Genomic DNA, 22,723 nt, shown 5'->3' on the forward strand with positions numbered 1-22,723 from the left:
TCTACTACTTGCACTCTACTACTCACTCTCTACTACTCCCTACTACTCACTCTACTACTCACTCTACTACTCTCTACTACTCACTCTCTACTACTCCACTACTCTCTACTAATCACTCTCTACTACTCACTCTGTACTACACTCTACCACTCACTCTCTACTACTCACTCTCTACTACTCACTCTCTACTACTCTCTCTCTACTACTCTCTCTACTACTCTCTACTACTCACTCTCTACTACTCTCTCTACTACTCACTCTACAACTCATTCTCTACTACTCATTCTCTACTACTCATTCTCTACTACTCTCTCTCTGCTACTCAGTCTCCACTACTCACTCTCTACTACTCTCTACTACTCACTCTCTAATACTCACTCTCTACTACTCTCTACTACTCACTCTCTACTACTCCCTCTACTACTCCCTCTCTACTACTCTCTACTACTCTCTACTTCTCACTCTCTACTACTCTCTACTACTCACTCTCTACTACTCACTCTACTTCTCACTCTCTACTACTCTCTACTACTCACTCTCTACTACTCACTATACTACTCTCTCCTACTCACTCTCTGCTACTCTCTCTACTACTCTCTACTACTCTCTCTCTACTCTCTACTCTCTATTACTCATCCTCTACTCTCTACCTCTCTACCTTTCTCTACCTCTCTCTCTACTACTCTCTACCTCTCTACCTCTACCTCTCTACCACTACCTCTCTACCTCTACGTCTCTACCTCTACACCTCTACCTCTATACCTCTCTCTACCTCTCTCTACACGCACACATATGCACATATATGCATATGCATCTATATATATGTATGTGTATATATATATATACATACATATATAAACATATATAATCTGTATATCTATATAAATACAAATATAAATGCATGCATACATATACATATATGCATGTTATGTACATGAAATTTTGAAAAACACTAATAAAAGCAAAGCTAAAAAGCCACCTAATTACAAACAGAATTGCTTTAACTTAAACGAGGGCGAGACCTATTGCATTTTCAATGCTTGTTTACGAAGGCATTCAGATGTGACACATTTGCCATAAATTCTGAATAGTAGCACTCTAGTTCCTCATTAGATCACTGTAGTAAAGCTACTGCTCACCAGGGAAGTCTGCTGCTGGTATTCAAAGTGCATGTTTCAGTCTGCATGTCAGAACTTTGTAATGAAATAGAAGAGGATTTGAGAAGTCAAAATGTGCCCTAAATTTTCTTTCTGCAGCACTAATCATAATTTCTATGGCAAAATTAACCCCCTCATTTTGTTCCTTTGCAAATTAAATGTTTTAAATGTTACCACTTTATTCCAATCAAGATGGCTTCAGGTGTGCCATACCTTTGTCATAAGTAAGACTGTTAGCGCTCTAGTTGTTCTTTAAAACACTCTGGGATTTCTGTCATTGGGCTATACTTGGGCTACATCTCGGTGATATTTGTGCTACATTTGGGCTCTTTTGTCTCTGGTGGCCATCTTGGGAGACTTGTTATGAAGTTTCCTAATTTCCTCATTTACTGCAGTCTCCTCAGTGGGCATACTGTCAGTTTTTTACTTTGATTCAATGAAGAAGGCATTCAGATGTGTCACACATTTGCCATAAATTCAGAATGTTAGCACTCTAGTTGCTCATTAGATCACTGTAGTAAAGCTACTGCTCACCAGGGAAGTCTGCTGCTGGTATTGAAAGTGCATGTTTCAGTCTGCATGTCAGAATTCTTTAATGAAATAGCAGAGGATTTGAGAAGTCACTCAAAATGTGCCCTAATTTTTCTTTCTGCAGCACTAATCATACATTCTATGGCAAAATTAACCCTCTCATTATGTTCCTTTTTAAATTAAATGTTTTAAATGTTACCACTTTATTCCAATCAAGATGGCTTCAGGTGTGCCATACCTTTGTCATACGTAAGACTGTTAGCGCTCTAGTTGTTCTTTGGAACACTCTGGGAAGCTGCAATAGAACACAAAGGAATCAACTGACAGTCTCTGCCCTTGTTGGATGTACATGTTTTACTGAGAATGTCAGACTTCATTCTCACATGACTGAGAAAGATAATGTGAATTTACAGAAAATATGCTCTCAGTTTAGCTTATAGATCACCTTCCAAACCTCTGTGGGAAAAGCATGTGAAAATAGTTTTCTCTCAAACATGATTCATGATATCCCAGCAGAAGGCTTTTTCACATGGTAAAATCACCTTAGAACATACCACAATTCCTAAAATGAGTATGGTACCATCAACAAATGATTTATAATGTAACTAAAGTCTTAAAACCTTCTATTAACTGCAATGCTTTTTAATGAGGTTCTATCATGTATATTGGTCCCAAGATGGCTGCCAACACTTCTTGGATGAAGTGCTGACAGCCAATCAGATCTCACAATGAGATGTGTGGTTAGGCTCCGCCCAGATATATATGTGATTTTACTTTTGATTATCTCAGGAACTACTGAACGGATTTACACCATATATGCAAAAGGCACATGCCTGACCTGAGGACTACCTCTTTGCCAAATTTCAAGTAATTCTGTTCAGCCGTTCGGGCTGTACCTTCGACTAAAGGTCCTATGGGAAAATGCATGGGGAAAACGCTTTTTGGGACCCCCCTTTTGTCTCAGCCCCCGCTTGACGAATCACCCCGAGACTTTCAGGGTAGGAGCTGAGCGGAGCGCCCCATTAGTTTTGAAAATTTCACGAAGATAAGTCAACCGGCGCCAAAGTTATTCAGAATAGAATTTTCAGATTTCCTATGGGAACTCGGTCCTAACTATAACTATCTACTGGCAACCGCCAGTAGATAATATATATAAATATATATATTTATATATAGGCAATTAAATATTGCTAGAAGCTAACACGCTATGTGCAGATACTTTTTTCCATCGTTATCTATAAGGATTGCTCTTTTTCATATATATATATATATATATGTATGTATATATATGTATGTATATATGTGTGTGTGTTTGTGTATATATATATATATATATATCCAAAAACACCACGTCTTCAACAAAGACAACGTGCAGCACTGCACGTTGTCTTTGTTGAAGACGTGGTGTTTTTGGATAAATAGATTCTGATATCGTCTGCGCAATCGGCGCACCCGCATTGCTGAGAGCAAGGAAGTTGGGCGGTTGTGTGTGCAAAAAATATATATCTCATAAGTAAAATCAAAACACGTCAAGACATCGTGGTGAGATGGTCGGATAAAGGTGGCAATGTCGTTCTCTGGCCATTAGATCAATACAATCTGGAAGCGCATCAACAACTCCAAGACCCGGAATGTTACTGTCGGGTAAGCCCCACATCTCTAGCTAGTACAAAAGAAAAATATCATGCAGACCTATACCAGTGGAGATGTTCTAACCTGATCTCTAAACATGAATTTGACTTTCTCAAAACGGACTATCCTATTGTTCCACAGTTGTATCTAATACCAAAGATCCACAAAAGCGCAACAAATCCACCTGGAAGACCAATTATATCCGCTATAGGAGGTCTTTTTGAGAACACTTCTAAATTTATTGACTCTTTCTTACAGCCATACGTTCAGACTCTCCCGTCTTTTATCAAAGATACGGGGGATTTTCTGACGAAGATCTATGACCTACATTGTGATGAAAATTCTTTATTGATGACACTTGATGTCAATACTCTGTATACGAGTATTAAACACAGAGATGGACTCAATGTCCTAAAATATTACTTGGGCAAAAGATCTATTGACTTATACACTCATACTCTCATGTTGCTAAAGATGTCTGAATGGTGTCTAGACAATAATGTGTTTGTATTTGACAAATTATTCTACAAACAGTTGCGCGGGACGGCCATGGGTACCTGCTTCGCCCCCAGCTATGCTAATTTGCATATGGGCTGGTGGGAGGAGCAGGTACTCATGGTTGATCATGAGCAGGCAATGACTGAAAATGTGGTGCTGTACGTTCGATACATAGACGACTTGTTTTTCCTTTGGCAAGGTACAGAAGAATCTGCTCTCAACTTTGCTAAAGCACTCAATGAGAACTCTCTCAATTTATCTTTCACATGTAACATCAACAAGTCGTCTATTCAATTCTTGGATTTAGAGGTTTTTGTGGAGAATTCTAAAATAGAGACTAGAACCTATAGGAAACCTACATCAGGAAACTCAATTCTCCACTATAGTAGCTTCCATCCCACATCTTTAAAACAAAGTATCCCATACGCAGAATGTCTCCGTATGAAGAGAAACTGCAGCACAGAGAGTAGCATTGTCAAAGCCACCAACACCCTATTTGATAGACTAGAACTAAGAGGTTACAATGCAGACACTTTAAATAAAGCTAATGCCAAAGTCCAAAATGTCACCAGAAAGGAACTTCTTTTCCCTAATCCAGAAAAAATAAAGAACAAAAATAAAAATTCTATATCAGGGATACCTAGATTCATAACTGGATACAATACCCATCATGACATTTCGAGAAAGACACTGTAGAAACATTGGCAGATTGTGCGTAATGACCCTGTTCTAGGTCCAAAAATGCCAAGGACACCATCCTTAACATTTAGACGTGCAAAATCCATGAGACAGGAACTAGTCATCAATGCACCTAGTGTCAACAAGGGTTCTGAGTGGCTTAAAACCAACAATTCTGAGTGGCTTAAAACCAACAATGGCTTTAGGAAGTGTACCAAATGTAAGGCCTGCCGCCATGGTATTAATGTGAAAGAAATCAGTTCCCCACTCAGACACTCTCCCTTTACTATAAGGGGAAGTTTCACATGTAAAAGTGATTTTGCAGTATACATGTTACAGTGCACATGTAATAAACGTTACATAGCGTCTACTATTCACCCTGTTCATGTACGTATACTGCAGCATTTGCGGGCAATCAACAATGATGACCCCAATTACCCGGTGGCCAGACACATTAATCAATGCCACAGTGGAAGATCATCTGACCTTTCCTACTGCGTTATTGATACTGTGCCTAGGAACCCAAGAGGAGGGAATAGACAGCAAACATTACGTAGACTAGAATCCAAGTACATCATTCTGTTCAACACCAAAATACCTATTGGACTAAATACGGATGAGGCTTTATCCGTACATTTATGAATTTATTCTGCCTGTCTCTAACCGCACCCAAACTCCGTTTTTTTATCCCAGGTTCACCCAATTGTACTTTTAGTCTTTTCTGAACTATGTGTCTGGACTGCTATTATCCCCAGCCCAGGACGACAGACGATATGCATTCTGTGAACCCATTATGAGTTCAGTTTAGCCTTTCTCTTCCCTTCAGTCCAGATGTTTCAGAAATATGTAGCTATTAGGCTATCTTCTGTCTAACAAGATAACAAATTTATGGACTGCTTAGGGAGTTTTACAATCTAGGCCCACTAGGGCTCTATAATCAATTAATTTTGTCTAGGTTCCGTTTTCTGTTGAATTTACACTGCTTAAGTTTTTTGCATAATTGTGAATTTATTAAAAAAATTTCAGCAGAAAGGAACTTATATGCTAACCAAAATAGTCTGTCTTTTAATTCTGGGGCTGAGATTTCATCATCTTTTGTTTTCTATGTCAATTGTATATCGTTGCCATGACGATTTTTCTATGACGCACAGTACTTAACGGTTGCCATTGGTGTTACCTGTGATATTGACAAAGGCGGCTTGCCGTCGAAACGCGTCTATGGTCTCTCGACGAAAATAAATTCCTTCATGCTTTATCCTCACGGAGTCTACGCCTGTTTTGAATCTCTACAGCAGGGTTGGTTGTGTATATATATATATATATAATTCACTGAAAAAACCATAGGTTTCACACATGTTATAGTTAGCGGAAATTTTACTGATAAAAAACCAATGAAATTCCCCCGTTATAGTTAGTGCAGGCAACTATAACTCACGCGACCGCAATCCTCTGCTGATGCTAATACTGTATTTAGACACTTATTTGCCCATGTCTTCTTCCATACATTTTTAGCTATACATATATTACAAATATTTTTTTTTCATAAAGACACATATGTCATCAGCAGAAGATTGCGGTCGCGTGAGTTATAGTTGCCTGCACTAACTATAACGGGGGAATTTCATTGGTTTTTTATCAGTAAAATTTCCGCTAACTATAACATGTGTGAAACCTATGGTTTTTTCAGTGAATTTGCAAGGTTTTTTAAATGCTAATTCCTAACTATAACGTGTGTGAAACCTATGGTTTTTTCAGTGAATTTTTACGGTTTTTTAAATGCTAAGTTACTTTACGCCATTCGTGGCGTGCGCGCCCACTTAACGCAGTTCGTTCCGTGCGCGCACGGTGCGCTTCGCGCACCGTGCGCGCACAGTGAGCACCGCGTGCCCACTTTACGCAGTTAGTGCCGTGCACGCACGGTGGGCACGAGGTGCGATGACAAAGCAAGAAAGCACGTCAACAAATCTGTACTTACTTGTAGGTACCACTAAAAAATCATTTCATAAACACAACGGCTCTTTTTAGAGCCCCCTAATATCTAAACACTTAAATCTGATTTTCATTTTTTTTTTTTTTTTTTTTCTACCGTACGCTTACCGTAAGCTTACCGTACGCGTACCCCGTGATTTTTTTTAAAATCAATAAATGTTTTCTTTGTACTTTACAGTCCTTCTTTGACCCCCTCACAAATGTAAGGGGGTCTGTAACTCTCCTTATTGCCCCCTTTCCTTGTTTTCACTCTTTTTTTTCAGAGTGAAATACACAAAATGGCGGCCGCCGCTTCCTGGTTTCGGCCGATTCGAATGTTTACTAAGATCTAAGAGCCAATCAGAATCGCGCTCGCGCACGCCACCGTACGCTTACCGTAAGCGTACGGTAAGCGTACCGTAAGCGGGCTCAGATATATATATTGATTTAAAGGCTATTTTCTCAGAATCTACTGAACAGATTTACACCAAACCTACAAAAGGCACTTCCTTGACCTAGGGACTACCTCTCTGCCAAATTTTGAGTAATTCTGTTCAGCCGTTCGGGCTGTAGCTCGTTCTAAAGGTCCTATGGAAAAATGCATGGGAAAAACGCGTTTTGGGACCCCCCTTTTATCTCAGCCCCCGCTTGACGGATCCCCCCGAGACTTTCAGGGTAGGAGCGGAGCATAGCGCCCCACCTATTTTGAGAAATTCGCGAGGATTCGTCGACCGGCGCCAAAGTTATTCAAAATAGAATGTTGAGGTTTTCCTATGGAAACGTGGTCCTAACTATAACTACCTACTGGCGACCGCCAGTAGGTAATATATATATATATATATATATACATTTCCAAAAACGCCTTTTCGTATCCAAAAAGCACTCCTGAGCCCAGCTCCATATGCGTGATATCTTTATTTATAAAATGGCAAACAAACGCCCGACGCGTTTCGGTGCAGCCGCACCTTGGTCACGGGTCATCAACAGTTTATACACAGTGAAAAAAATATAGTGTTCAAACAATAACATAGAAGTAGGACTACCTGCCCCAACTCTGTATCGAAGACATTCAAATTTGGCATCCATTTTGAAGTGGTCAAATTCCAAATGTTGTTGTTATATATACATTGCTGTCGCCTCAAACTTTCAATATATACAACAAATGCCAATGTTGAAACAGAACATTGTAGAACTTCTGTCTGGGTTCAACTCGAATAAATGAAATTCATTTGTTTATTTAATCCCGCCCCAGTGGGCATTCTAACCGCAAACTTGTCCAGTGATATATTTGCGAAACCAATAATCTATCGACATCACCACATCATAGATATATACAATCCTGTTGCTTATTTAAATTAAGCCCCTGTGGGCATTACGTTGGCCAATGTGAATGTGGGGCAGGTAGTCCTACTTCTATGTTATTGTTTGAACACTATATTTTTCACTGTGTACAAACTGTCGATGACCCGTGACCAAGGTGCGGCTGAACCGAAACGCGTCGGGCGTTTGTTTGCCATTTTATAAATAAAGATATCACGCATATGGAGCTGGGCTCAGGAGTGCTTTTTGGATACGAAAAGGCGTTTTTGGAAATTTTGTAGGAGGATCGCTACCTCACTTGAGCCCGCCACCGTGAAAGCGGCAGGGAGACCAGCGAACTGTGTTTATTTGAATATATATATATATATATATATATATATATTACATCCAATCCTAGTTTCTTGTGATTAGAAACAGTCGCTGACACCGTGGGATAAAGTTTCAAGGAAAATACTTTATTTCAGAACTGTGGCCCAGACGCGTTTCGGCGGACAGGTCCGCCTTGCTCACTGTGTCCGACCTTGTTCTCGTAAGTTATTTATACAATTAATTACACGTGACACAAACCTAAAGGTTGCTTAGGAACAGTGAAAGCAGTGATTCACATAAATGAAATACTAACGGAAAAGAAGTCTTTCTTCCGACTGGCATTATTTGCAAAAATAATAAGCAAAGCAGTGCATTAGTAGAACAAAATGCCACCATCATGATTAATGACTTAGTGCCTTCATGAGCAGAACAGATCAAATAATTAATGTCTTAATGATCATTATGAGTGAACATGTAACAGATCAAATGATATATATGATGTTGGAACGAAGTAAAGCCCCAGTGGGCGATATACTTGGCTTGCATCTCCTCTCCTTTGCATAACCCAATTGTTACAAAAGTATTGGTGGCAAATCTAAACAATTGTTACTGCATCATAGGATTTTTGCTACAAAATAAAAATATAATATTAACGTAGGAATGTGGTAAGTGGAGAATTTGTGGAAACCAAACAAAAAATTGAAACAAAAACAGCTAGGTCAGATCTAATAGGATTGGTATTCGAATTTTGAAGAGGCAGTTGCTAATTTAAAGATGTACACTTAATGCTTCATCAGCATTGAGACCATATGGAATCTTACAATCCAACAGGATTATATATCTTGACTCAAGTCTCCTGAGTGCCTGTTGTCTGTTGCCACCCCTGATGTTTTTCTTGACACTATCAACAACGAAATATGCCAGATCTTCTGCTTTGCCACCATGTACGTTGTTGATGTGACGGGCCACAGGGTATGCTGGATCGTTGTTACTAATGGCCCTGAGGTGTTGTAGAATTCTGATATGTATGGGGTGAATGGTGCTACCCACATACAATTTGTTACAGGTACAACGTAGCACATATACTGCAAATTCTGTTTTGCATGTGTAGTACTCCCTAATCTCCAATGGGGTTTTACGTAAGGGAGTGGAGATTGATCTAGTGTTGACTCCATATTTACAAGCTTTGCACTTTGTGCATTTGAAGAATCCTTTTTGGCACTTAAGCCAACTAGTGCCCTTTACTTGTACAGGAGCATTGCATACAAGTTCATGTTTCATTGACTTAGCCCTCCTGAAGGTCAATTGGGGGAGCTTAGTACATGATGGGCTTATGATAGGGTCACAACTCACTATTGGCCAGTGTCTATACAGGATTTGCCTCAATTTCTGATGATAAATATTATATCCTGTAATTAGCCTTGGTGTTTGTGTCATTGTCTTCCCTGGTGTTACTGTTTTATCTTTATTTTTTAATAAAAGATCTACTCTAGTAACGTTTGAACATTTCTGCTTAGCAGTTTGCAGAGTTTTTGCTTTATACCGTCTATTGCTGAGTCTTTCAAACAAGTTATTTGTTGAATCTATATATATATATATATATTACCTACTGGCGGTCGCCAGTAGGTAGTTATAGTTAGGACCACGTTTCCATAGGAAATCCGCAACATTCTATTTTGAATAACTTTGGCGCCGGTTGACGAATCCTCGCCAATTTTTCAAAATAGGTGGGGCGCTACGCTCCGCTCCTACCCTGAAAGTCTCGGGGGGATTCGTCAAGCGGGGGCTGAGATAAAAGGGGGGTCCCAAAACGCGTTTTTCCCATGCATTTTTCCATAGGACCTTTAGACACAGCTACAGCCCGAACGGCTGAACAGAATTACTTGAAATTTGGCAGAGAGGTAGTCCTCAGGTCAAGGAAGTGCCTTTTGTAGGTTTGGTGTAAATCTGTTCAGTAGATTCTGAGAAAATAGCCTTTAAATCAACATATATATCTGAGCCAGCTTACGGTGCGCTTACGGTGCGCTTACCGTACGCTTACGGTGGCGTGCGCGAGCGCGATTCTGATTGGCCCTTAGATCTTAGTAAACATTCGAATCGGTCGAAACCAGGAAGCGGTGGCCGCCATTTTCTCTCTCGCACTCTGACAGGGGGTTTGATCAACCAAGTGCAAAAACACGTAAGGGGGCTGTTTACACAGCTCCCAAGCACCTTGCCATGGCGAGGGAGTCCCCAACGACACCCCAATTGAAAAAAGGCAATTTTAATTTTTTCGAAAATTTCGCCGATTACGCTTACCGTACGCGTACGGTAAGAAATTATATATAAAAAAAAAAATATCCACATTCTCCCCACCCCGTGTGCAAAAGGTGCCCGAAGGTCACCTTTTGTGCATAGCTTAATATAATTAATCAAAACATATATTTTACCTGTCACAACGATGCTCATCATATGTCCTCCATGTGCGCACGGTGCGCGAAGCGCATCGTGCGTTCATGGCCCATCTAGCGTAATGTGGGCACGCGGTGCGCGAAGCGCACCGCGTGCTCACTGAGCGCGCACGGTGCGCGAAGCGCACCGTGCGCGCATGGAACGAACTGCGTTAAGTGGGCGCACGCCACAAATGGCGTAAAGTAACTTAGCATTTACAAAACCGTACAAATTCACTGAAAAAACCATAGGTTTCACACATGTTATAGTTAGCTGGACATTTTACTGATAAAAAACCAATGAAATTCCCCCGTTATAGTTACTGTAGGCAACTATAACTCACGCGACCGTAATCCTCTGCTGATGACATATGTGTCTTTATGAAAAAAAAATATTTGTAATATATGTATAGCTAAAATTTAATGGAAGAAGACATGGGCAAATAAGTGTCTAAATACAGTATTAGCATCAGCAGAGGATTGCGGTCGCGTGAGTTATAGTTGCCTACAGTAACTATAACGGGGGAATTTCATTGGTTTTTTATCAGTAAAATGTCCAGCTAACTATAACATGTGTGAAACCTATGGTTTTTTCAGTGAATATATATATATATATATATATATATATATATATATATATATATATATATATATATATATATATATATATATATATATATATATATATATATATATATATATATATATATATATATATATATATATATATATATATATATATATATATATATATATATATATATATATATATATATATATATATATATATATATATATATATATATATATATATATATATATATATATATATATATATATATATATATATATATATATATATATATATATATATATATATATATATATATATATATATATATATATATATATATATATATATATATATATATATATATATATATATATATATATATATATATATATATATATATATATATATATATATATATATATATATATATATATATATATATATATATATCAGGAGGCTGAAGACCGAGTAGGGCAATACAGCAAAATGTCAAGTGGTACCATATAAGACATGCTCCCTGTTACATGTTTTTGATATTATATGGTTATTTTGTAGTAGCTAGCTCGTAAATGTTGTTTTCTTTAAAGGGGTGCTAACAATGGCCACTGACAGAAATTATAATGTTTAGTTTTTTTTGTGGGTCTGTGTATTTATGTGATTATGTCACTGCCACATAGAGTGTGTCCACAACATCTGCTGCATAATTTGCAGAGTTTACAAAAATATTTCTAGCTCGAATGGATGACCATGATTCTGCCAGATATTGTGCAACATAATGTTTTGTCTTTGCCACATAATTTAGATAATTTTATAACATGATTATAATTTAGTTTTCTATGCTGAATAATCCTAGTAGCCCTGACAATGGTAAGGCTCTGTAGAGGGGTTTGGGAGCTGTCATTATGATAATGATTTCTGAGTGAAGTATGATTTTTTGCACAACGGCATGTTGTGCAATAAAGGCGCCAAAGCGGTGATATTCATATATGTATGTATATTACAATACAAAACTATTATACATATATGCATGTGAAAAGGGTGTCAAGATGAAGTGGTTTCTAATGACTGGTTAATGTGGCAGTAGTTTTATTCCCAGACTTGATGTTCATTACCTGATTTGGGTAGTTAAAAAGGTATCGATTTGATAATTACCAATTGATTTCATTTGCCCGAGCATCTACTTATGGACCTTTAGAATCGGTGTGTGTCTGTTTGTCTCTGTCGGTATTACACATGTGCCCCTTATGGACATGTAGGTGAACACATACACTCACACATTTCCCTCCAAATGAGAGTTAATATAAGCTTAACACATAAACACAAACACTTTTCTTTCTTTCTTGTTATCTGTATCTCAATGTATTATTGTCTCTCTTTTTCATTCTGTCCCTCTTTCTCTTCATCTCTTTCTCTCTCTCTAGGTTAGTCTACCTCTTTCTCTCTCATCCCTTTCTATTGCTGGTCAGAGAGGCTTTGAGGGGGTTCTTCTTCAAAGAGAATGTGAACGCCAATGAAGTCTGGTGTGACTTCCAAATCACACATCACTTCCAACCTTCATGGCGCCTCACACTCTTGCAGACAAATATGTCGCCCTTCAGAATCCACACCCAAGAGTCTCCCCTGATGTAATATGGAGACCAGCATAACGATAACACCCCCATGTCTCTCTAAAAGGATAACACCCCTATATCTCTCTAGAGGAGACATTGAAGAACTCCTAGGTGACTATAACAGTGGGAGCCTGCTCAGAATACCCCAAGATAGCACCCCCAAGGTTACCACCAGAAGGAGAGAAAGAAAACACCCGCCCACCCCAGCAAAAGGTGTAAAGCACAACAAGTTGATTGACACTCAAACCTCGTCTACTTCCAGTCCTATCCAGCTTCAATCACTGCTAAAATGACTCCTGACAGTCTGGAAAAAGAAAATAAAACATGGCCTAGACATCACTTTCCATTTGGAAACCTAGCTTAATGAAGCCATACAACTGGCCCTCGAGTTACTGGTCTTGAGCATAACAGAATGCTCAGAACAGGAAGGGGGGCTGCAATCATCTTCAAAGACTTTAACTCTTGCGTAAATCTCACCAACGAACACCAACCATCATTCGAATGTCTCTGAACAAATCTCATGGTGATTGATCCTGTTCTATTCAAACTGCACTTTATATGGCACCCCAGGAAATTCAGTGTTTGCTGATCAGCTAATTGAATCCACCATGAGATCAACTCTATCATTAACACATACCTCTGTGACTTTAATCTTCTTTGAAGTGACCAGAATGACCCTGTAGTTTCTTTCCTCTCCTCATATCTTGACATCAATCTTTATCGATTATTTTCAGTCAACTAACTCAAGAGGAGCCACGCTAGACCTCATCATTGCCCATCCCCCTACTGACTGGTCCAATCTTTCTTTAGTACTTTAGTACTAATGTTAATGAAAGTGAAAAAAACTGTTATCAGTGCCCACTGAATAGACCAATAATATGGACCACAGACCTGAGAAATCTACACATGACCCTTTCATCACAACATCTGAACACACATTTCTTGAATTTGTCAGATGCTAATGTACTAACCAACTACTATGTGCGATCTATGACAAGGATTGCTGACCCCTGGCTCCTAAAACATTGAAAAGTCAGAAAACTTAAATGTCAGCCTCTTGGTTCTCAAAAGAACTAAATGAATAAAGGAGAGTCCCCCATAAAAGTGAAAGAAGCTGGCAGCAAAGCCCAACAACTGGAAACTTGTCTCTTGAAAGCAAGCTAGAAAAACAATAAATAGCACATATTCAAGGCAAAAGCTCAGGACATGACCAAAGAACTAGATCAAGAAATTAATCATCTTAAGAAACTATTCAACATTATACAGAATACCACAAGTCCTTTCTCTGCTCTAGTGATAATTTCTTCCAAAGATTTAACTCCCCTTTCAACTCACGCTAAGCAGCCAATACCAGAATAACCTTATCAGACCATTTGTAAACCATTGATGCTCGTTCACAGAAAAAAACCTCATATTTCTGACAGACAAAATTTTCAATAAAGACCATCCTCATTCTTCAAAGATATTAAAACCTCTCTAGATACAATATGGCTAAGCATCATACATGTGTCTCTGACCCGAGGAATCTTTCCAGACCCCTTGAAAGTTAGTCAGTTCACACCATTACTAAAAAAAAGTAGGGTGTAGATCCTAAAGACCCTAACAACGTCTGCCCTATAATTAAAAATTGCTTCCTTACAAAGATACTGAAAAGTCAATTAGCATTTCAATGCAGATGACACTGATTTGGACTTAAAAATTTCCACCCACTGATGTGGAGATTCTCTCTGAAGTCAACGAGATCCAGCCTGAACCACAAATGTTCATCTGAAATCTAACCCCTTAAAACCAGAATTTCTTCTGCCACCAACTGCACTATCATTATACAAACCCAGCTTGGTATTATCACTCTGTATTAGGGCCTTCCCTTGTCTGAACCTGCATTATGTTTGCTACTTCTTAATCTCTTTTGTAAAGTACAGTGATACTCTAAAGGTTCTGGTCTGCGCTATGTACAACTCTTAAATAACAAAACAAATTTGGAGGGATATACTTGTGATCCTTTCTATAACCATATACCTTTTTGCCTAGATTGCTACCAGCGGTTCACTGGGCTGAAGCTCAGATTTCCTGTAGTGTTGTGGAACATTTCAGAACCTGCAGAAATTAACACAGTCATAAGCTAAAACAGCAGTGAAACTGAGATTCAACATTCATGACATTGTGTTGTGTGGAACAGAGAAATGCAAGACATTTGCATATTTTACATTCAACCTTAGTTTACAATCCCTCCAGGTTTGAGTTTGGTTTGTTTGTGAGTGTGTGGTGTGAAAGTGCAACTTTGTATCAAGGAAGAAGTGTCTTTTTCAGTATTATGTCACTTCTTTTCATTCAGTACATTTCAGAGAATTATGTTTATGAAAACCACTTGAAAGAGGAAAGGCAGATTTTGCTACCTGTACATAGCAAAGGCAGTTGAATGGACATTATAAGGTCTTAAGACTGAAAAGGGCATTGATGCTCCACCCTTCTTTTGAAAATGTATTTGTGTGCAGTTTCCTAAATTATCTTTTTAGAAATACCTGAAAACATAATACTGTCCCTAACTCCACCCCTTAAACTAATGTTTAATCCAACTTCAAATCCTACCCCAACAGAACCCTTATCTCTCTCAAACTTTGACTCTATAACTTACCTTGGACCTATCCCACACCTAATCCTAACCTTACCCAGCCCTTGGGTCAGGTTTATCAATGCGTGTGTAAAGTCAGCAAAAGTTAAGCAAACAGGCAGAACAGGTCAACTTTTAGACATCACAGAACATTCCGCCATGACTCAGGGATCTTGAATGTTATCAAAGTGAAGAAAATATAGGCCATAAACATTTCTCCTCATAGCATTTATATGGAGCTGGTGGAGGCACTCATCAGAACCCACGTTGCAGCACATGCTGAGCACAATGCTTTATTGGAAGCCTTCAGAAGCTTAAGTATAAGTTACTTCAGAACCTCATCGGCATGCAAAACAAAGGTTTAGAAAGTTTACTCTGCAGAGATGTAATAAAATGTACCTACTAGAGAGAAGCGAAGGCATTAACAGGGGCACACACATGTGGAGGATAGAACCACTCCATATAAAAACAGAAGGCAAAGCTTTAAACTGTGAAGCTTCAATCTGTTTTCATGCCCAGCACAAGGTAGTTTGTGGATGTAAAACCCAACTATTAACAGCCTCACTCAACACCTCAAATTCCTGGACAGCCAGATGGCATCTCTGCAAGAAGGGGAACGCTCTGGTGGTTCTGGGGCTTGACTCGTCTGAATATTACTGAACTGATGTGACATAAAGCACTATTGAAGCATGGGGTTTTGGGTGAGTAATGATTTTCCTTGTGAAGAATATTGTGGTGTACTAACTAGTTGCTCACATTCCCCTCCTCATCCCCAATGTCAATTTTTAGGTCTCGCCTGACCCAGCGCATGCGCTGGTCTGGCAAGACTTATTGAGAGGGCTCCAAAAAGTGCTACCAGGCCAGCCTAGAGCCACAGTGCATGTGCACGGGCGCGCGCGCCGTGCTTTACCGCGAATACTTTCTCTTTCGCGGCTGCTTTGATGTTTGACCGCGATTGCGGTCACTTTCACTTTCACGGCCGCTTGGCATAGCCAATAGGTCTCGCTTTTGGGACCTTATAAGTATTTAGTTATGCAACTGTTGCATGGCTAAACACTTATAAGGTCCCAAAGGCGAGACCTATTGGCTATGCCAATGCTTGTTTGTTTTAAGACAGGGGCGTACAGGGCTATTGCTAAGTTGCCTGAGATTTTATTGGAGACATGACAAAATAAATGTATTGGAATTCTTAGACTTTGTGATTTCAGCTGTGGATTTTAACTGTCATGCTATGGTTTGCCCAATGAACAAGATGTAAACCAAAAACGACCATTTTACAGAGTGCCCAAATCTAAAACATTTATGTGACCCTATTTTCCTTTAGATGTTCAAAAATACATTTATGTGCCTATTGCCCCACTTGTGATCTCTGGAAGTGTATGCCAACACCTGAAACTTTCAATTGGGTAAAATCTGCTGCCAAGAAGGGGAATATGTCTGTCCAACATACCAATTAACACCCTTGAAACCAGAACTTTATCAGTATTCACAAACAGTCTGTATGGTCGCTGCCACCATACTAATATAACTCTATCAAACAAAATGTGTGCAATGAGTGTTTCAAGTTGGGAAACACAAGGGACACCCCAAAATCTTCGGGGAGGAAGGAAATCCGAATATGTACTTTCTTTCTTGTTGGATGAAACCAAAAAACCAGAAAAATTGATGTGACTTGCAAATGCACTAATCGGCTATACTTACGCTTGTTGATTTTCCACTCTTTCAACGGGTGCATATGTATAGGATAAGAAGCGTTTTTACTCAATCAGGGTCATAATTTAGAGGTGGTTGTGAGCAGCAAATGCTAGCCATGTTTCTTTTTGAAAATCACCCAGACTGCTCTTCAATCCATGTGATTTATTTAATCTGATGTCTGCTATAAAGGGATTATGAAAGTAACCACTTCAAAGTTGAGTAGCTGCTGTTTTTATCTATTATCAGCGACTGTTGATCAATATGCTTGCAGCCTGGATTTTTCAGTAAGGTTGTTTAAGAGAAAGATGATGACCCTTCGGTGGGGACAAAGGGCATGCCATACTAGACCTGCAATGACATTGTAGTTTGGAAGATGTGTGATGCTGCGCCTTTTAGTCTGGTAAAATGGCCGCACTGGCCAATGTACAGAACTTCACAGATGTGTTCCCTGATGCACCGAGTGAATGAGTCAAGTTCAGAGTAATGGCAGCATTTTAAGGTCTGCTTGAGGTAAATAATATACAGAGAGTGAGTCTGCCCCTTTCTGCCATCTGCTTGTCTGGACAAATATGAAGGAAATGGGATTATCCGGTATTCCCCAGGGAACTGGGGTTACCATAACTGCTTGTTTGGGTTAGCCCTCAACTACCCTTTGCTTTGAGAGTGTCTACCAGATTTTATTGGATCATCTCTAAGGAGCATTTCTCTCCCACCGTTATGGTATTGGCTGTTAGCTGAATTATTTAGCCTCTTTCTTGATTGCTGAATTGGTGTTTGTGTGTGATACTGTGTTCTGCAAGTGGGTGAATGCATCAATGAGTCAAGGAGTGGATGCTCCATTCATGCACTCATGTACTCAATCACTCATCCTTGTTTCGCTCGTGATTCCTTTCATTCACCCGAAAATGTATTCTTGCATTCAAGCACTGACCCCCACCACACACACACTAATCATAAATGAAGAAGTCACTTGCAATTACATGTCAGACCTACTAACCTTGTCAGTTCTTATTAGAACAACTGCAACATTGTACAAGTGATGCTCTGAGATTAGGCGGATTTGGCAGATTAGAGGAGATTGTGGACTTCCTGTCAGGCTGCATGAGGCTGATTCACCAAAATGTTAAGGGTAATGGACGTGACTTCACACACCCTTTGATCCCTCATGTCATCAAAAGTCTAACCTATTGTTCCACCATATGTCACTCATCAGCCTCCTGTTTGCTGCTGAGGTGGTTGGTGATAGACACAAAATAGAAACTACAGACAAAATTTACTCTGAGATGCCTAATTACTTTTCCCCTGCCATTACCTTCAGGGTCTCTGGCAAATTCCTACAGATCTCTCTGGATTACACTAGAATCATGCTTGTTTGAATTAGGGTCTGGTTAAGATCAAGACAGGATGGGAGCCAATCTGCAGTGGTATTAAGTTTCGTTGGAAGGGAGACCCAGACGAGCGGAGAGTTCGCTGTAAATGCAGAGGAGACACTGGACTTCATTCTTTTTTCTCATTGACTTTCTTCTCTTCCCACTTTATTCTAGCGAGCAATCTTCAACAGCACACCACGATCCTGCCCTGTTCGAAAGGAATGACTCAGAGGAGAACGTGACCGTCATTTCTGAGAGCATGACAGTGACTTCCTCGGATGAGGAGAAGCTGCTGCTACTGAACAAAAATACAGAGCTCCGAAGAATCAACAAAGAGGTGAGTGCCTTCCACTTCACTGTCAAAGGCATGAGGCCCTTTACTCACCTCTGCTAGCCGGCTCTTCTAGTCCGCTGTGCCCTCACAAGTCACGATAATGATGGGCATTGCAACATTCTTTGTGTGGCCATATTCCTTGTTCAACAGACTAAAATATTCCATTATAAGAAGAAACTAATACAAAATGCTACAAGAAAAAGCAGTGAGCCAAAATACTAACGGGAGACTCGCCAGGACATAGACATGGCTCTGTACCTCCTACCCCAGTTCAAAAACTGCCCATTTCCTTAATGTCCAGCAACCTCTGACAATGGCACCCTCACAATCCCTTCACAGTGGCAAGTGGGAACAATTTACATACATGTGAAATTGTGTGAACAATGTGTTTTCCAATGAGGTGATGATATCTGCATACTCTGGAACCCGACCATCCCACAATCCCAATCCACACACATGCACATGTCCGCTCGGTGAAATACTCATCCTGGTGCGAGTGCACCTCCACTTTCATGCAGTAGAACAGATGTGAGAATGACAACCTATCACTAACTTGTGAGCTTCCTCACCAGCAGGCAAACAAGCACATATACCAGGATAACATACTTGCCAACCATACAGATTGAGGAGATAGGTACTGTTTTTGGCAAAAATACAGCCCACAGTTTCTTCTGAGTCATCCTACTCAGTGCTTTAGGTATTGAAGCTCTTAAGAGGCGAACCTCAGTTCCCTGAGGAGGAAGACCATTACCAAGCAGTCGCTGGAAGCAGTGTAGTGCTATGAAATGCATGCCTCGCATGCATACCTTCTGAGTCAGAAACCACACGGGCCTTTCATCTGAACCAGATTCCACAGCATATCATTAACACTCCAAGGGTCAGGTAAAGACATTTCAAGTGATGTAAATTTTTAGCCGAAATTGGAAGGGATGACCTTTGGCTTAATCCAGAGGAGACCTGCGTTGTCCTTCCAAAAAAAACAGCTGGCCAAAGCGATAGAGGATTACAAACTGACTCAAATATTACGCTCAGAGTCTAGTACTAATTTGACCTCTGCATTCCTCGAAATGAAAATAAGTTACAGCTTTGAGCCCGCACTGGATTTGATCCAATCACTGCTTGCCAAGAAACTTTATATTCAATTTAGGCATGGATCCCTTCCCTTATTTTCTAGGAAGAATAACTGGCAAGGTTCTATAACTCGTTCCTGCCCAGGGTGCAGTTTGTATGAAGAATCAGAGGTCCACGTATTATTTTTTTGCAAGGCTTACACAAAACCACGCAAAAAATGGATCATCCAACTAGCAAAAAACCTGGGTGTAAGTAACTATAGAGACCTTCATAGAGTAATGAAATATGATACCTCTCCTTTATTTGTCACAGTAACTGCTAAATACCTATTCTCAATGTGGGTAATAAGAAAACATCTAGCACTGTAATGATCTTTCATCTTTCTTTTTATTGCAAGCTATTTCCCTTTTTATTTTATTTCTGTGTCATACATCATGTACTTTTTATGAATACATATCGTCTTAAATTATTGTTTTATGAGAGGTTTTAAGATTATTGACTACATATGTAGATTTTTTTAGTTTTTTTCTTAATGTGATGTCTGCACTTTTATGGCATTTTTGCAAAAATAAAGTTTTCTGACTGAAGTGATGTAAATGTTATGTTTGTTGTTGGTTTTCTTACTGTGAAAACCTTACCTGTTGCCAGGTGTGACATGGGGGAAGAGTCTGTAGGTTACAAATGCTCCATTTGGAAGATCCTCCAGTGCAGTCTGAAAGTACACACCAGTACCAGCATTCCATCTAATGCAAGTCAAGCACTAGTCACCTGATTCACAAAGGTAAACGTACACTTTTGTGTAAGTTTACGATTTTTTGCAACTCACGAAGCAATTTTACGCATGACACTGTTGTTAATTCACAAAAGCCTCTATTTAAATGTTAGGTGCTAGGGGTGTAGTGGCTATACATGAGCCAGCGTTGCAGTCAGCTCACATGGCTGACTACAACACCTGATGTTACACAAGAAAACTGGGGACAGCACAACAACATCTCTGTAACCTGAACCCATCCTCACCTCCATGATGAGGATGGTGAACACTGAGCTTTAATTATTGCAAATAATGTAGTGCATTGCACATATCTGTGTAGGTTCGCAAGATATGGGAATTTGTAACTTTCCTAACCCTGAAATGTGTAATATATGCAAATCGATGCATGTATCACATTTCGGAAACACAGTTGTACATATAATCTCTCTCTCTCTCTCTCTCTCTCTCTCTCTCTCTCTCTCTCTCTCTCTCTCTCTCTCGCTCTCTCTCGCTCTCTCTTTCTGCCTTTCTCTCTTATACTCACTCTCTCACTGTCTCATATCTATGACTATCCACTGACAAAACATATCTTAAGTGTCTCTCTCCATAAAGGGTTCTATGTCTAACTGTAACAGTGAATGGATATACGTGCCAGTATCTCTGTGTAACCTAACCAACTCTTTCTACGTTGATAAGGAACTTAATATTTATGAAAAATAAGCACACTCTAAAAAATGAGTATCTTACATACAGATCCATTAGCACTTCTTCCCATGACTTAAATGACTACCTTTAGCTTCATCGCTGTACACTTTCTTGTGGAAGGTAAGTTAAAAGGCCAGATGTACCAAGGGATTTAACAGTAGCAAACCCAGCAAATAGGTAAATTTACAACATTTACGATTGCTCAATCAATTTTTATTTTGTACAGACCCATTTTGTGGTTCTGAAAAGTGTTTGTGCAATTCAGTTACATTATGTGTCAGTGGTTTGTGACCATAATTCAGGCTGCAAACCATTGATGAGTTAGTGTCTTCCAAGGTAAGGTGGTATCCCCTCTGGGAATCTGGATAACAACTTCAGGGGAGTAGGCAGTGGTCCGGGGCACCAATGCCACTTCACAAACTTGCCACTTTTCAAAATGGAAATCTTTTCTTTAAAGCAGATCTATTTTATCAAAATACATGGTTCAGCAGGGTGGTTGCAGAGGATACCACAGGAACTGATATAAATGTAACTGATAAAAATGTCACGAAGACACTGCCAAGATGGGGAGCAGCCTCAGCACACTTCTAGATACAGAGCACACAGAGGTACGGGAGGGGTGGGAGAAAAAGAACATCACTGATTTACAAAGCATGTTTCCAGTCGCAAGCAGCCTGATTCTGCAAATTGGGCCGTTTGCGACCGGAAAAATGCTTTCTCAAATGCACAAAATGCGATTTGGTAACTTGTTTGCAATTCGGTATTTGGTAGGGGCATTTTTAGGACGACCCTTCCAAATACGCAATCGGTATGCCATGTATTACTGTTCTGCAACTTAATTCAGGTTGCAAAACAGTAATACGTTACCACCTCATTCGCTTTGAGAATGTAAATAATATTATTTTTTAAGAGCAGGCAGGGACCACTGTCTGCTCTTAAAAAATGAAATTGCAAAGTTTCATTTTTACTTTTTAAACGCTTCCTATTTTCCTTTAAGGAAAACGGGCTGCATTCAAATATATATATATATTGCTCTATTTTAGCAATCACAGACATGGTGGTCTGCTGACCTCAGTAAGTCACCATCCCTGTGATGGCTGCGATTCCTAATGGGTAGCAAATGGCGACCTTCCTCATTAATATGCATGAAGTAGGTCTATTTGCGACCCACTAGGAATCGCTAATGAAGCACAAAATGGTTTCACACATTAGGAATACCAATTTCCTAATTGTAAATCGGAGAGAACGCAATTAGGAAGAGAACGCAATTAGGAAGAGAATGCAATTATTCTTAATATTAGTACCCCTAGTTTGCACAAAAGGGTAAATAGAAAACAGAGTATAAAGACCAAGGGGTTCAAAGGACAAGCAGCAATGTGGAAAAGAGAAGTAAGCTGAAACAACTGGGAGATGTTACCGGGCACTGATCTGCTGCCCTCTCCGGCCTTTTATAGTCATTTACCAATAAGTCCTCAGAAGT

The 22,723-nt window shown here is 39.5% G+C and overlaps 1 protein-coding gene across 2 annotated transcripts in view; it reads left to right on the forward strand.

Moving 5' to 3' along the window:
- LOC146789129 (uncharacterized) overlaps positions 1 to 22,723 on the forward strand; it is a 199,598-nt gene that overhangs the window by 130,945 nt on the left and 45,930 nt on the right. For both annotated transcript variants that reach the window (XM_085630701.1, XM_085630702.1), the window contains one exon: positions 18,557 to 18,719. In XM_085630701.1, the coding sequence (XP_085486827.1) occupies positions 18,557 to 18,719 (163 nt within the window). The remainder of the gene's footprint in view (positions 1 to 18,556; positions 18,720 to 22,723) is intronic.

The sequence above is a fragment of the Triturus cristatus genome, chromosome 10 (genome assembly GCF_964204655.1).
Source record: "Triturus cristatus chromosome 10, aTriCri1.1, whole genome shotgun sequence".
Lineage (NCBI taxonomy): Eukaryota > Metazoa > Chordata > Amphibia > Caudata > Salamandridae > Triturus > Triturus cristatus.